Source organism: Neopsephotus bourkii, unplaced genomic scaffold (assembly GCF_033783945.1).
Source record: "Neopsephotus bourkii isolate Nb327-2 ecotype Australia unplaced genomic scaffold, CSIRO-AGI_Nbou_v1 NB_659, whole genome shotgun sequence".
In the NCBI taxonomy this organism is placed as follows: domain Eukaryota; kingdom Metazoa; phylum Chordata; class Aves; order Psittaciformes; family Psittacidae; genus Neopsephotus; species Neopsephotus bourkii.
Genome location: NW_026901158.1, coordinates 1,571,910 through 1,587,390, shown reverse-complemented (window position 1 = coordinate 1,587,390; position 15,481 = coordinate 1,571,910). Strand labels below are relative to the sequence as shown.

The following is a 15,481-nucleotide window of genomic DNA, read 5'->3' as shown; positions in this document are numbered from 1 at the left end:
GGAGACAACGGCACCGAGTCCCTGCCAGCCTCCAGCAGCACCCTGCCCTGCAGCACCCACTGCAAGGGGCTCCCTCCGACACCAGGAGCCTGTAACCATTTCCCCCACCCCTGTCCCACTTGGCTAAAGCCCTTCTGCTAGAGACAACCATGGCCAGTCCCAGCACCTGCACCCTCATGCTCCTCGCTTTCCTGTTCAGTGACGGTAAAACTTGCTTTAGAGGACAAGGTTAACGATGGCTTTACTTCTGAGCTGAGTGATGGATGGGGTGGGGATGGCGGGGGTGGGGGGGGTGCGAGCTTTTCTCCTCCCCTTCTTCAAATAAAACCAAAAAAAACAAAAAGGAAAAAGGAAGAAAAGAAACAAAAGAAGGAAAAAGCTACAATCTTATCGACTAACCTCAGGAATATCAAAAAAGGAGCCCAATAGTTTGAAGTAGGTCGCCACAGACCTAGTCGTTTACAGTATAACGAATGCGATTATTTCCTTCATAAATTTTAAATACAAGCAGAATAAAAATCACATTTTTTTCAGGCAACAGTAGCAGTTCAGTAGGTAAGTGGCTTGATCACATTTGTTTTGTTTTGTATTAGTAATGCATGCAAGCAGCTTTAGTATTACAGATCCCTTATAGGTCATGAAATGTTTGCTCTCTTTATAAAGTCCCTCCGAAAGTACCATCTTGTCTTCTCACAGGAGTTTCGGGCCGGCTGGAGGAGCCCGAACCTTGTTCAAAAGGTTGCGGAGTGCTTTGGGTATCCGATGCCATAGCATCTGTGGCAGCTGCCTCCTGTATCACAGAGCCAGCCCCTTCGGCATCCTCGCTCTGTTCGAAGGATTGGTTGGATCCATTGCTTAGCTCTACATTCACTGTGTTAGTTCTCAAGGCTACTATAGTTCCTGAATCACTCCTCCTTTCTGCATAGATTCGCTGCTCAAAGACCTGAGCAGTGTTGGGCTGGAATTCAGGATCCAGGGGGACACTGTTTGTGCTGGAGCCCATGACCGTGCGGTACATCTCCATCCCTTCCGGCAGCATGGACTTAATCTTCGGCAGCCAGCGCTTGCGGACGCGGCGGGCGTTGGTGCACATATCGGCTGCTATGACATTCATCTCGCTTTCCTTAAAGCTCGGGGCAAAATTCTGACAATACACTGCAAAGACAGGGATACACAGAGCTGAGGATTCAGAGGAAGCATCACAGAGGTGAACACAGCCTCTGTCCCGTCCTACACACCTGCAGATGCTATGGAGAGGAGGCTCACCCATGGAGCAGAGCTCTCGCAAAGGAAGACTTACAGACAAGGATTCCTCAGCTTGAGACTGGGACAATCAGGAAGGGATAAAACCAGAAGGCATAAAAATCCCAGCTGGCCTGGGGAAAGGGGCTGGGGAAGAACCACTCAGCCCTTGGGGATGCAGGGACCCACAGAGGACCCATCCAGGCACCAACGCTGGGATGGCCAAAAGCAGAGATGGACACAGAAAAGATCAACGCAAACACCTCAAGAGTAGATCCACCAACGGCTCTTAAAGCCACAGAGGTGCAGGCACAGCTGTGGGGCTGGGAAATGCCAGAGCTCCTCTTGGCTGAGCAAAGGAGCTGCCCAAAGGACTGCCCTCTGCCTGTCCCACACCTCGTGCCAGCCACTGCAGGGCCAACCAGTGCTGCATGGACCACTAACCCTGCCAGCGTGGCTGCTCTGACATCCCTTCACCAGCACATACTCTGCAGAAGCCCAGCGAGACCTTGGCTGCAGCCCTGCTCCTCCAAGGGGACCAAGCACCTGATGTTACGGAACAACATCCAAGGAACTGCCACAGTGAATAATTATCAGCTAAAGCTTGTGCAGAAGGTAAAATTCAGGCACTAAGAAGTCATCTTATGCCCTGACACATGGCAGTGCCACTGGACAGCGATGCCTTTCCAGCCTCTGAAGGTACTTGCAAACATCAGCAAAGACCAAGCCTGGAAGGTCCAGACCCATGGCTCTGCAGTGTGAGCTGCTAACAGGGAGCCTGTCTTAGGAGAGCAGCACGCACAAGCCATGGGCAAGCACCACCAGCACAGTTTAGTGATGCTGTCTCTCTGTATTGAACATCTGCCATCTCATCCCTTTCCTCCATGTGCTACAGATCTCAGAGGGTGGTGGAAGGCCCCTGGAGCTCAGCAGCACAGCAACAATTAGGGAGAAGAAAAATTTATCTTCCCAATCTTAAAAATAAGAAATAGTAACAAAAAATCCTGCTCAGGGTTTCATTTTCCAGCACAATAAAGTTTACATCAAGATTCAGTACCCAGCATCCACCGTGGGAGAGAGAACACACTGCTTTCCACTGTATATCAAGCCCATGGTAAACAGGCTTCGCTGCACCAACCCATCAGGGTCTCCTGCACCGGCCAGGTCCTCCCTCACCAGCAGGCACCTTTTGTCCCACAGCATGCTCCTTGTATTCAAGAGTGACTTCAGAAGCCAAATATTTAACCATTTGTCTCTAGTGCCTGCCATAAGTAACTAAACCACCTTGATGGAAGTAACCAAACTCTCCTTTTCTTGTACAAACACCAACGTTGGGCACAAACGCACAGGTAGCCCTGCACATCCCAGCCCTGGCTCAAGTTAGGCTGCTGTGTAATCATGCAAACACAAGGGGATCTTACCTGCAGGACAGCAGAGGAGGTGTTAAACAGCTGAACCTTTTGCAACCCCAGCTCTGAGAAAGAGCTCAGCAGCTCTACAAAGACAGAGCCAGCAGCCAAGCCACGTGGAACGATGCAGAACTTTGTCTGCAGCTCCAGTGTTAAAACCAAAAGCTCCTGTTGCTTTATGCAGCCTTTTAAAAGGCAGACACCTGCAGCAGAGCTCCCACTGGAGGTATTCAGGGAAACAAGAAGGGTTTACAATACACAGTCAAGGAAATGAGACTGTAAAAGCAGCAGACAGGCTGCCAGTGAGGTGCTGGTCACCCCACTCCAGCATTTACTGCTGAAGGACAACGTAGCCACAGCCTGGGCACAGTGGGGCCAGCACCACCAAGGGATGGGCAGAAGATGGGACTGGACCATGGGCTGGAGCTGTATGTTCTGCTCCTATAAAGCAGATGATCTGGTGGAGCCCTGTGCTTGGATGAGCCTGGAGGCATAAAAGCCAGCACATGGAGATGGCCTGTTTCAGTGGTATGAAGCTCTGGATGCTGCCAAAAAACGTAACTTCAGTTTCCTCCTTAGAGCGTCTATCAGTAAGTTAATTACCTGCAAGATCACTGCTTTAAAATACAGGAAAACAGTCAAGCAGCAATAATGTTTTATATGAAGATACTGCCAAAACCCACCAAAAAACCAACTTCACCCCCAAAATGATGCAAAAAAAAAAAAATTATTTTTCCTATAACCCGACTTCACCACAGACAGTTCCCACTGTTACACAACAGAGATGGCCTTCCCTGCCCAGGGTCTGGCTTTGCTCTTAGCCTGCTGCTCCATCAGAGCAGCAGAAAATCTCTCTCCTTACATTTGACTGCATTAAGAACCCTGCTGTCCAGGGGCTTCCTGCTGGGATCGCTCGTGGAGGACCGGATTCCAGTTCCGCAGCTGTTGGCAAGCGTGTTCCTGCAAGAAAGGCAAAGGAGCATCCTTACACTGGGGACTCCAGGTGACAGCCACTGCCTTGTCCTCTTCCCTTCAGGTTCTTATGGAGGGGTCACTATGTTACACGATTTTAAGGTAAGGAATTGGAAACCCTTGTGCTCAGGTTCATGCATCACTAACAAAAAGCACAGAAATCAGCGCAGCACATACGCAGGAGGAAGCACTCCTGACACATTATCTATTAACGTGGTTAGAACAGCAGAAAATAAACCAAATCCCTTGGGTTTTGGAGAGCAAGAGGACATACCGATCAAAGAAGGTGGCCAGAAGACGTCTCAGAAGGACCTTGTGTTTGACACCGGCACATAAGTGGCAATTCATCAGCTGCCCCCGGGTGATATAGACACCTGAGCCTGGAAGGGTTGGGAAGGGAGAATTCAACATTAAACCCTTGTCTCACTGACAGCATCGCCTCCGAGCATGAGCAAACTGCTCCTGCGCTGGTCGGCCTCCGGTGTAACACAGGAGGGAGTGTGTTCTTCACACGCTGCTATGGAAGCCCACCAAGGGCAGCAGGATCTTTGGAGAAGCCTAGCAGGGACTGGCATCACGGCAAGGCCCTGGTAAGAATAATAACTAATTTTATCTGTATGGAAATCAAATGAAAGTATCCTTTTTCTTGCAAATACCCACAGAGCAAGGCTTTACACCGTGATTTTGTATGTACTGATCAGATTATTTATTCTTTCTGAAGGAAAAAAACCCAGTCCGTTTGGCCTTTCATTCTCTCAAGTCAAAGCCTGCAGAACATAGAGCTAGAAAGAAAAGAACATCCCCACCTAGCACAGAAAAGGTACGGGGTTACACTGCAGATGTAACTGCTTCCAGAAACCCCAGCCCATCACCTCCTGATACTTGTGGTGCGCAGGGAATTTTCCTTCTAATGCACAGGAACTGCTGACTTTGAAACACACCGTCTCTAAGAATGTTCTCCAGCAGAAAAAAGGGCCCCTGCCAAAGCAGCTGCACACATCCAGGGCTTTGGCAGTGCTTTACAGCAGGTTTCTTATCAAACCCTTTTACTTTGCACATAGTCACACAGAGCAAACTGCTCCCGCCTCAGCATCAGCTTACGGGGGGAGGTTAGCCCATCTTTCAAGCACACTGTTATACGAGAGGGTTCTGGTATTTGCTTTTAATTAAGATTAAATAATGGGTTGTATCTGGACCCAGAACACACTCTGTTCTCAAGATATAAAAACATGTACCGGAGCAATAAAATTACCTCCTGGATTTCCAGGAAACCCTACTGATGACTGTCCCTTACCTTCCGGATGGAGACAGAGCTGCAGAGCAGCCTGTGCCATTGGGGCCGGCACTGGCAGCTCCCCCTGCCCAGGGATGGCAGCCAGGGCCCTGGTCCTGCCTCAGAAAAGAGCAATCCCCACTCAGATCTCTGAGCCATCCTGCTTCTCAATGTGTTACCTTTTCATTAATCCCAGATTGGTTTGGGTTGGAAGGGACCTTACAGCTCCTCCAGCTCCAACCCCTGCCACCGGCAGGGACCCCTTCCACTGGAGCAGCTTGCTCCAAGCCCCTGTGTCCAACCTGGCCTTGAGCACTGCCAGGGATGGGGCAGCCACAGCTTCTCTGGGCACCCTGTGCCAGCGCCTCAGCACCCTCACAGGGAAGAGCTTCTGCCTAAGAGCTCAGCTCAGTCTCCCCTTGGGCAGGTTCAAGCCATTCCCCTTGGCCTGTCCCTACAGGCCCTTGTCCAGAGCCCCTCTCCAGGTTGCACATACTCTCTTCCACGCACAGAATCCGTCCATCAGATGTGCAATGACTGCAAGACTTGTTGAAGACCCTCTCGGACAGAGCTGCTGAAGTTCCCAGCATCAATCACGGCACACATAATCAGAGACAAAAGGAAAATGCTCCAAAGTGGAGACCTGAGGAAAACTTTAGCTGCAGGCAGAAGCCCCAGCTCTCACCCGGTTCGAGACAGGAATTGGCTTCCTTCAGCAGCTGTATTTTAAGAGCTAATCCATCAGAGGGTAACTTCACTTTGATAAATAAAACCCAGCCGAGGCAGTCACTATCAGTTAGTGATATTAATCTACTTTTTTTCCCAGATTGAAAAATGCAAATCAAGCTGAGCTGCCTCGAGCCAATTTGCAGCTCTCCCTGTGAAAACAACCTGCACCGCTTGATGGTTTTAAGAAATCTCACATCAAATGTAAATGGGCACAAAATGAATATTCCAGATACCAAATAAATACTTGTGGTTGTCCGCTGTGCTGCGGTGTGTGCGTTTTACAGCTGCCTTCCATCCGAGCTCCATCCTCCTCCAGGTGGAAAACTTTCTGGGCATCCCCTGAAACAAGGATTCCTTCTACAGCCTGAAAATAAAATCACGCTTCTCACCAGGAGATAAATGACCAGAAGGAAAGGACAACTGATTTGGATGGATTGCACTGCCATGTATCATTTTCATACCAAGGGCTTTATAGGTATTAATTAACACCCCCCTCTGTGGGAGCGGGTATGGGCAGTTGTGCAAAGATCACTTCAACTGAAAGCAGCTACATCCAGGGGGGAAAACCTCCCAGCAGCATGGGCTATAGGCTGAGAGGAGCACTGCAGCAAAGCGAAACTGGGGGGAACTGATGAAAGCAGAATGTAATTATTGAAACTGGAATTTGACCTGGATACCCCAGTCCAACATCCATCTCCTGTGCAGCACTCGAGGTACCTGGGCTGCAGGCTGGAGTGGACACATTGGACAGCTACTGGATTTCACTTTATTCAGCTCTACACCAGCAGTACCATTAAAGCTAAACAGCATCATCTTCCACCTCAGGTTGCCCATAAATCCTTTACAGAGAAGTAACGGGTGCTTCCAATATTGTACACTCCCCCCCAAAATGAAAAAGATGGAAGAAAGGACCAAACCCAATTCCTTCTCTTCCTGCCTACCGCAGGGTTTGACCACTTAATAACACCCCAATTTTATAAGAGCTTTCACAGGCTTTTCAAAGCCTCTGCACTGACACAGACTTTCTCTCCATGGCTTTGTAAATCTGATAAAGTGAGAGGGTTTTGGGGTTTTCAGCAGGTTTTTTTTTAGATCTGTGCATCTAAATCAAACCACAATTGCGATGCAGCCCGCACCAATCAGGAAGAACACAAGCTGGAGAATTCAATTAAAATGCTAAATTAATTCAATTGAATAAATCCTGTTAATGACACATTTTTCTATCAGCAAATTAAAGGAAACTTAGAACTTTCAAGACGATGATTGGTGATGAATAATCCAGAAAGACACAGGAAGGGCACACAGGATGCTTGCCTCCAGCAATGGTGCAGGACGAACACCACATTTCAAGAAGGAAAACATCAATGATTCCCAGGAATTGCCAACCAAATGAAAGCTCCCCCTTCATTACCTGCAACAAGCTCAAGCTTTTCTCCAGGGTCTCCCTCCGAGTAGAGTTTTGGGTGGCAGCGGTATCCGATTTGACTGATAAGACTGGCTGGGAGAGCAACAAGATCCCGTCGGATGAGGACACAGGAGCGGTTCTCCAGTGGGATCTGCTCCGGCTTCTCTTGAGCAACTTAAAAATGAAAAGGGAACACCATTAAACCAGCTCATCATGCAGGAACAGCATTAACAGAAGGTCAGGTACTGAATTTCCCACGTAGCTGCTGGAAATGTTCCTCCCCTCCAGATGCTGTTACCAGGGCTATCGGCTGCGGGGCAGATGCCACCTGAAAGCATGGGAAGATCCCCTGGTCTCCCCCATCACCTGCCACAGCAGCCTCGTGTGTGTGTTCAGGTTCTGTGAGAGGGATTCTTAGAATCTAATTAGGCTTTAACTTCGCCTAAGTTAATCATTTATGAAAATGGGCAACTCTGCACAGCTGGCATCGCTCTGCAAGCGCGCCATAGGAAGCTGGCTTCCCCAGACGCTCCCAGAAGAACAGCAGGTTACTTCACCAAGAGGCAGTGAATTGCCCAAGTTTGATAAATACCCACATCAGTACCAAAACTGCTTCACCTGATGGTTTTTTCCCTGCTGAAGTTAAAAGCCAGGCTCTGCAGGTATCCTCTGCACTGAGAAAGGTCACCATAGCCTCTCCTGAAGATGGCACCCACCAGCCACAACCTACAAGCTCCAACTCACACCCTGAAGCTCCTCTTCCCCTGCTTGTTGCAGGCGACTGTTTCCTCTCATTAACAAGAGACACCCAAACCAACAAGCCAAAATAAGTTATTGAGCTGTGGCTTCACAACCAAACTACTGGGGTTTGCCAGGACATGGCTGGGACTTGCCCCAGCACAGTTCCTGTAGCCCACCAATGCACCGCTGCAGTCATTAACACTGGAAGTACTGAACTGCCCTACCAGCAGTGTGCAACTCTGGGTCTTGTGGGCATAGAGAGGATTCCTTGCTAAAGTGTATTTACAGTTCAAGTCCACAGGCTTGCCTAAAATTCCACTTTCTGACACCAAATTGGGCTGACGCGCACAGAAACTCCAGCTGCACTGGGACATGGTGGGCGCAGTTACAGCTCTGAATTGCAGCCCAGCTCTACAACAATCCACCTTTTTTTTAACCCAAAACATGAGAATGGTACAAGTGCCACACATAAAATCAAACTCAGCTCTGTGCTTGAGTACCTGTGAATACAGAGAGAAGGAAAAACCCCAGCAATGAGCGTTTCTGAACTCAAAATGTCTCCTGTTCAAAAGGTGCCTTTTCCTGCAATTATTTTGGTGTTCTGGGGGCCACTTTTCCTCTCTCTAGATAAAATAACAAGTTTTGCAGACTTGTTGCTGCAGTAACCGAGGGACGATGGCTCGGGTACAATGGGAGCAGTGTTCTAACTAGGACATGCCCCGCGCCGCCGTGCTGTGCCGTGGCATCCTATCGCAGGCACGGGGCTGGAGGCATCGCCACCCTCATCGCTCCCTCCTTCCCTAAGAAGTCGGAATACCAGGAGGATGCCCCTTGGTTGTGGCGCTGCACCATGGCAGAGCAGCCTCTCCTGCAGTGGTTAAGGACCAAACAGCAGCAGAACAGCTCCCATTATGTTTTTAAACCAACTTCTGCCATCACAGCCCGATTATCTATGCTGTGCAGTCCCACTGGAACACAGCATTTTCACCAACTGCCATGTTTCCCTGCTTAATAGCACTTCCAAGCATCCAGACACCCTCTCCTTGGAGATGGAAGTCACGTTCTGGGCGTACAGAGGAAGCATCTCAAAGACCTCCTGTATTTCCGATGCTTTCAAAGAGTGATAAGCAGAGTATACCCAAGGAAATACTAGTATGTTCTAGCTTAAACCAATCAAAAGCAGAGGTGCACTGGGTATGAGGGAACCAACACCCCGGGAGGGCCTGCTCTGCTGTCCTTCACAGGCTTTTTGGCTCTGGCAGTGCATGGTCACCACAGCACGCTACAGCATAAGGGCCACTGAAAAATGCAAATCTCAAGGGGAGAGGAAGGAGGAGGAATGGACATCACCATCAGCTCCTACCCAGAGCCCTCAGCAGGTTACACACAGGCTGAAACAGAAGGCAAAATTATATATATACCCCATCTATGGGTCACTGTTCTGCTGGTAAATCCCTAAAACCAGACTGGGATGTGCTAAGACCCTCAGCAGCAGCAACAGAAGACAAGTGAATGATGCTACTGGGGGTTAAAAGAGAACTTGGCAATAGCTTTATGACATTCCCCCCCTAAAACCCAGCAGTTGTTAAGCGGCTGAGGGGAAGCTGTGCAGACTGAGATGGATTCTCAGAGAGTTTCTTAGAGGCCTCCAGTTAATTTTTAAGCAATACAGAGGCTGTGGGTCTCCAGGGAGAGCAGTCGCAATCAATATCCCAAATGAGACAGAGGTCAGAGCTGGAGAGTTCCTCGCAGCTTGTGACCCAACACTGCTGTAATGGGAACAGAGGAGAACTCGGACTTGAGCAGCCATCAGCCATCTCCTCCTCCTGCCTGCTCCTTCATCAAACTGCTGTCACTGAAGAAATCAAACACCTACAGCATCCAAGGGGCAAACAGCTGCCGCAGACAAGGACAAACCTACCTGCTCTACCACCTTCATAGGCAAACATCCAATAAAAACCAATTCTGGGGCTAAAGAGATCCTACTGTAGCCAGAATGGGGCAGGCAAGGGAAAGATCACTGTGCTCACGCTACCATCCTGGAGGAACTTTGAAGGATTTGGTGTCAAACTTGAAAGAAAAGCAGCTTTTCAGGAAGACAACGCTGCTGTCCTGGTTGCTAACAGCCTTGCCTTGAAGGAATTCTTTGCTTTTGAAGGCATTTCACTTCCTACACATGGAGCCACTGAGAAGTTTACATTCCTTCCTGTGAAATCAAATACTTCATAAACTAAAATTTGGGCTAAAACAACCAAGTGCAACTCAATGCATGATTCTGTTTTGATTACAGCTGTCCTGCTGGCTCGCTGCCTATAAATCTCTTTAAACATGGGCACCAATCATTGGTTTTGGACTTGGTTTCCATTAAAACACCAGCACAAACTCAACGATACTAAACAAAACCAACCAAAGATTTAGGCCTTTCAGTGCCACCTCAATTCAGCAGATAGCCATCGGTTATGTAAAGAAGCAGGATACAAGAGACACTTTGGTCCCATGTTCTCAAAGAAAGCCAGTCTGTTTGGCCTTTATGCTCTGAAGAACAGGATAGTATTCGCTTCTAATTAATTTGTATCTTCAGAGGGCAGCGGCTCCTTCCCTTTGAATGAAAGGGCAGACAATGTGAGGTATTGTTTAACACAGTTTTGTTCTCCACCAAGAAAGGAGCCTACCAGCTAGCGGAGAGGGGCCGGAAATCATTACAGAGGAAGCAATGAGAGCTGCCAGCCAAACACTGCTATATTTTATTTCTCTCTGACTTACATGGATGCTGCAGCTGGCGACAACTGGTCCCGAATGGGAAACATCCTGGGGTTTCTGGCTGAAGAAGCAGCTCGCAGGAAAGCTGGAGTCACCCGTGCTTCATGGCTCCAAGCTTTGAGTGACACTATGGGCACATGTCTTCCTTGTCCCTAAAATATACTGTCCAGCTCAGAGGTCCTTTACGCCTTCTTGCTGAGCCCACAGTGGTTTTGGTGATGCTGGGACAGTTGCATCAGAGATGCTGAGCCCACACAGCTCCTGTTGACCCTCATCAGTGATGGGCAACAAGCTGCTTAGGCGACTGCCTGGGGTCTGGCAGTGCTGGGAATTGCTGGCCATACATTTGGGGCCAGTATTCACTTATTTCCTTAGTTCCTTGCAACCCAGACACCAGGGCTTCAAAATTATTCCTAATCCCCAAGCCCCACCAGCCTGGGTTCCCCTCTTGACCATTTACTGCAGATAAACTACAACATACTCCTGTGGGTAGCAAACAGCTACTTCTGTTTTAGGAATGAGATTTTGAGATACAGAAAGATCAGAGCCATGGACCCTCACCTAAAAGTTAACATTTACAGAGCCTCAACATGAAACCACAAATCAGGAGCCCTGGTCCAACAGAACGGTTCCAAAACCATCACCTGCTCCACTGCCAACCACTACACATGCGATCACAGGGATAATTCTCCCTCTCTCTACATGGCAAGAAGTTTCTTTTCACATATCTACACTTTACAAACATTTTTATCCCATTAGCCTATTTTCCACTGGCAGTGGGACTAGCCCAAAAATAGCATCCCTGCTACGGCGCCGGCATCGCCAGCATCAGCCTGCGTATGTAAACCTGTACCACAGAGGACACACGCACGCACTACGGGGCAGGGAGATGATATAGTCCCAACTGGGATAGTTTACGTTTTACAATTAGTACATTTATAACAACGGGCTGGAATGGAGAGATTTGATTTGTGACCTATTTATACAGGGAGGTAATCTGGAATTAGTATAGGAAAAATATCACTGGTTTATAAATACCCCTATCTTGCCTTCGCTTCAAACCTCAGCCAGGAGTGAAACATCTGCCAGCCCAAAATTAAACATCTGTGTTTTACGGTGAGGAAACTGGGACTGGAGGTTTAATGCCAAAAAAGGCCAGAGGCTGCATGTCCCCGGTGTGGGGCTTGGCTGCCTCCGGCTGCTCAGCATCACCGGTCCCCGTGCCGGGATGGGCAATGCTGGTGCTGGCGGGCTCCCATCAGCACAGAGTGGTGCCTCCAGCAGCAAGGCTGTGTGAAAGAGCAACAAAAAGCCAAAGGGAAATCTTAGAGTAACCTTCCAGAGCCTAAAGGGGGTGAGATCTAAAGAAATCTGGAGAGAAGCTCTTCCCTGTGAGGGTGCTGAGGCGCTGGCACAGGGTGCCCAGAGAAGCTGGGGCTGCCCCATCCCTGGCAGTGCTCAAGGCCAGGTTGGACACAGGGGCTTGGAGCAAGCTGCTCCAGTGCAAGGTGTCCCTGCCTGTGGGGTTGGATGAGCTTTAAGGTCCTTTCCAACCCAAGCAGGTCACTGCTCCTGCAGTCAGAATCAGCTACTTTATTCCAGCTGTAATTATCCGGCATCACGAGCTGTGATTTACAGCGCTGCAGCGTGTCATTCCCAGGCTTGGGCCGGGATGCTGCACAGGCTGTGCCGGAGCTGCTCATTATGGATTCTGGGTTGTTTCTTGCCCTCTTTCCTTACTGTCAGGAATCAAGAGGCCAGGAGAGAAAACTATTCTCTCAGCTAATTACCACAACTATTCTATAATGGCTATTTTAGATGAATTTTTAATGAAGCGTGCTCTTGTCAGTTCGGGATTTCATAACTTTCAAGTCCAGCCTTTACATTCCAGCCATTTGCTGCATAAAGATCTTCCCTCTCCCCTGCAAACCAGCGCAGGAGGAGCAGGGAAGGAGGACGGACCCTGGTGCAACTTCGCTTGTGCCTGTCAAAACTGAATTAACTGCATCTGCTGAGCAGAGCTGACTGACAAGAACGAGGTTCAGCGCACAGAAACGCCGAGCATCTGCAAGTCCTGCTGAAACCCACTTCAGATCAGGCCCACAACGCTGTAATTAACCAGGATAAAAATACTTTGCCTTTGTTTAATATTTTCTGGAGTTGTGCATTCCTCAAATCAGATGCTGGAAACCTCATTAAGTCTCACCCGTGTCCTCAAGGCCCACATGTTCTCCACAACCAGACCTAGTTAGAGAATAAGGAGCCATTTTACCGCAATGCTCCCCGCTTGCCACAGCAGCAGGCAGGCAAGGGGATGGCAGTGGTGACACTGAGGCCACCAAACGTGGTCAGAAGCTGGTGGGCGCTGAGGTACCCTCTCCTACATCCCCCTGCAAGCTGCCACCCTGTCCACCGACACCTAAACCTAACGCTCCTATCCGCCTGTGCTTAAAGACTGGGTTTATTCTCTTATCTGCTGCTCTGCTCCTCCTTTCACAGGTCCAACTCTTGTCCTGATCCATCGCACCAGTGCCAGTGCTGCAGAAAGCACATTGCTTAACAAGACCTCCTCCTCACTCCCTCCTCTGCCACCAGACCCTTGGTAAGGTGATGATGTGCTTCTCGTCTCTCTCATCCTGGCTTTGGAGATTCAGCACGGCTCTGACTATAGAAAGGGGTGAACAAGGCAAGCGAAGAGCATCAGGCACCAGCATCCCAACCACACACTCACCAGGATTAGCTCAGTCAGCGCTTCAGCTGGGAATGAGAAACTGGAGAAAAAGGAGGACAAAAACCCAACAAAAAGCCTCTGAAATCCAGGGCTTCATCTGCTCTGCTCTTCTTTGGCTTTGTTTTTGTTTTTACAAACGGGGCTCTTGGAAACCTTGGCAATCACTATTTTACAGGGCTCCCCCCTCCCCCAGGCCTTTGTAAGGCTGTCGGGATCTACATGCCAGGAGCAGGATTAGCTGGCTTCTCTCTTCCATCTTATGGTTTTATTATTCTGCACCTTTTGAGGGTACAGTTTATCCCGAGTAATTAAAACACAGTTAGCTCGACAAGTCCAAACCATAATGGAATAGCTTAGGTTTTATTGGTTTTAATCTCTATTTTTTGTGCCCCCTCTTTTCCAGGAAGCCTGCTACTATAGGTGGCTTATTTAAAACAGGAAACTCCCTTGAAACATGCCGGTGTGGAAGAGGTATTTTAGCATGAATGTGGTATATCACAGCTTAACAGCGCAGCCGGGCAGCGCCACGCTTCCAACCTGCCTCCTCCTTGTGTGACCCCTACCTCAGCATCCTGATGTGGTTCAAGTCTTCTCCCTACAGGAACCAAGCAGGAAAAATCAGTGCCTGGTGCTGGCACCTCCAGCAACACTTGGAAAAGCTGCTCCTATTTTCACTTGTCCAACTGGGATGATTCCCGCACCGCAAGCGCTAGGTACAGCAATAGCGGCTGCTGCGCTGGCCCAGTCCTGCCCTCGCCTTCAGAATTCAGTTTGTTCTGTTACTGCATGAACTGGCCCCGTGACAGGGAAGGGAACAAATGTGTCCAAGGGTATAATCCCATTGCTGTGAGGAACAACGCTGCGAGCGCTGGCGCTGAAGGCAAAGCCGCGTTACTCACTGCGTGCTCCGCAGCACAGGGGAAGCGCACAGCAAAACAGAAACAAAACCAGCATGAGGGAAACCAGCCCGATTTCTGTTCGGTCTGGCTCTAACAGCAGCCAGGGCACAGGGCCCTGCTCCTGTCGGGTGGGAGATCACGGACCTTGTCCCCAACCCTGGTCCCACTCCTCCTCACCCACCTGGTACCAATGGCACAGAGAGCACACAGGCTTCTGAGGCTCATTTTCTACAACTGGCTCATCTTGTCTCAGCAGATATTTCTGATATTAAAATAGTAACACTGCTACCAGTCTGCTTCCCTCCTTTTGCACATGGCTTGCTAAAAATGCTTGGGAAATAGTGGTTATCTGCTTGATCCCCAGCAGGTGCCATGCCAAGGGGATGCTGGGCTCCTGCTCTTTGGGATGGGATGGGACAGTGAGTGGGATGAGCCTGTTTTCAGTACTAGGGAAAGCCTGGCTTCAGGTAACAGAAAAGCTCATACTTGTCAAATGGGCTCCCTTGCTCAGGAATAAACTGAAGCAGCTTTAAGGAAACAGACTCCAGCAGCTCTCCAACACAGAGTGAAATCACTGCAAAATCAGCCCAGCGCTTCCAGCACAGAACCGTAAGCAGCTCCAGGCGAGAGGATGCTCCATGTGGCCAGCGCCAGCAGGAAGATGTCCCTCCCTGGGAATCACCCATGGATCAAAGCTGCTGCCACAAACACCTGCAGCTCCGACGGGGAGGCCACTGTGCCGAGGCCGAGTCTCCACGTGGGATGCTGTGAGCTGCCTCCGTGCGGGATGCAGGCACGCCAGTGACCTGACTCGGCATCTCTGGTGCTGAGCCCCCAGCTCCAGACCCCAGCCAACCCCTGCTCCTCAGCAGGGTCTGAGCCTTGCCAGGTGCCCAAGGAAGCCTCCTCCTACATGGGAAGCCAGAGGGAAGGGGCCTCTTGCCCCTGTGCCACCCTGGGGCTGAGCCGGCAGCTCCTGGCTGAGCACTGCCAAAATGAAGCCACCTCCTCTAAGGCATGTCCAGGGACTCTCACTACCATCTCTTACCCACAGCTTCTGGAAGGGCAAGACAGGGGTTCTGTTTCATACTGGGCATGGTGTTTCTAATGGGGAGCTAAAATAATATCAAGACACCCCCAACTGCTTTTCCCTTTTTGACAGCGATGTGCGGGCCAAGGCTGGCAAAGGAAAGGGGGCGGTCACTTCAAACAGTGGGGATAACACCCTTTTTGCAGGTGTTCCTCATGAACAACGTACATGGAAATGATTTATTTGCTGTTTTCTCCCTACCTCCAAATGTCCTGTGTTCATCACTTAAA

At 49.6% G+C, this 15,481-nt stretch overlaps 1 protein-coding gene across 4 annotated transcripts in view; it reads right to left on the bottom strand.

Moving 5' to 3' along the window:
* Window positions 1-224: 224 nt before the first annotated feature.
* The window catches only part of NACC2 (NACC family member 2), a 51,496-nt gene continuing 36,239 nt past the window's right edge, over window positions 225-15,481 (bottom strand). For all 4 annotated transcript variants that reach the window (XM_061352462.1, XM_061352461.1, XM_061352464.1 and 1 more), the window contains 4 exons: window positions 7,037-7,204; window positions 3,898-4,003; window positions 3,514-3,611; window positions 225-1,155 (listed from right to left, as the gene is read on the bottom strand). In XM_061352462.1, coding sequence (XP_061208446.1) covers window positions 656-1,155; window positions 3,514-3,611; window positions 3,898-4,003; window positions 7,037-7,204 — 872 coding nt within the window. In that variant the 3' untranslated portion in view covers window positions 225-655. The remainder of the gene's footprint in view (window positions 1,156-3,513; window positions 3,612-3,897; window positions 4,004-7,036; window positions 7,205-15,481) is intronic.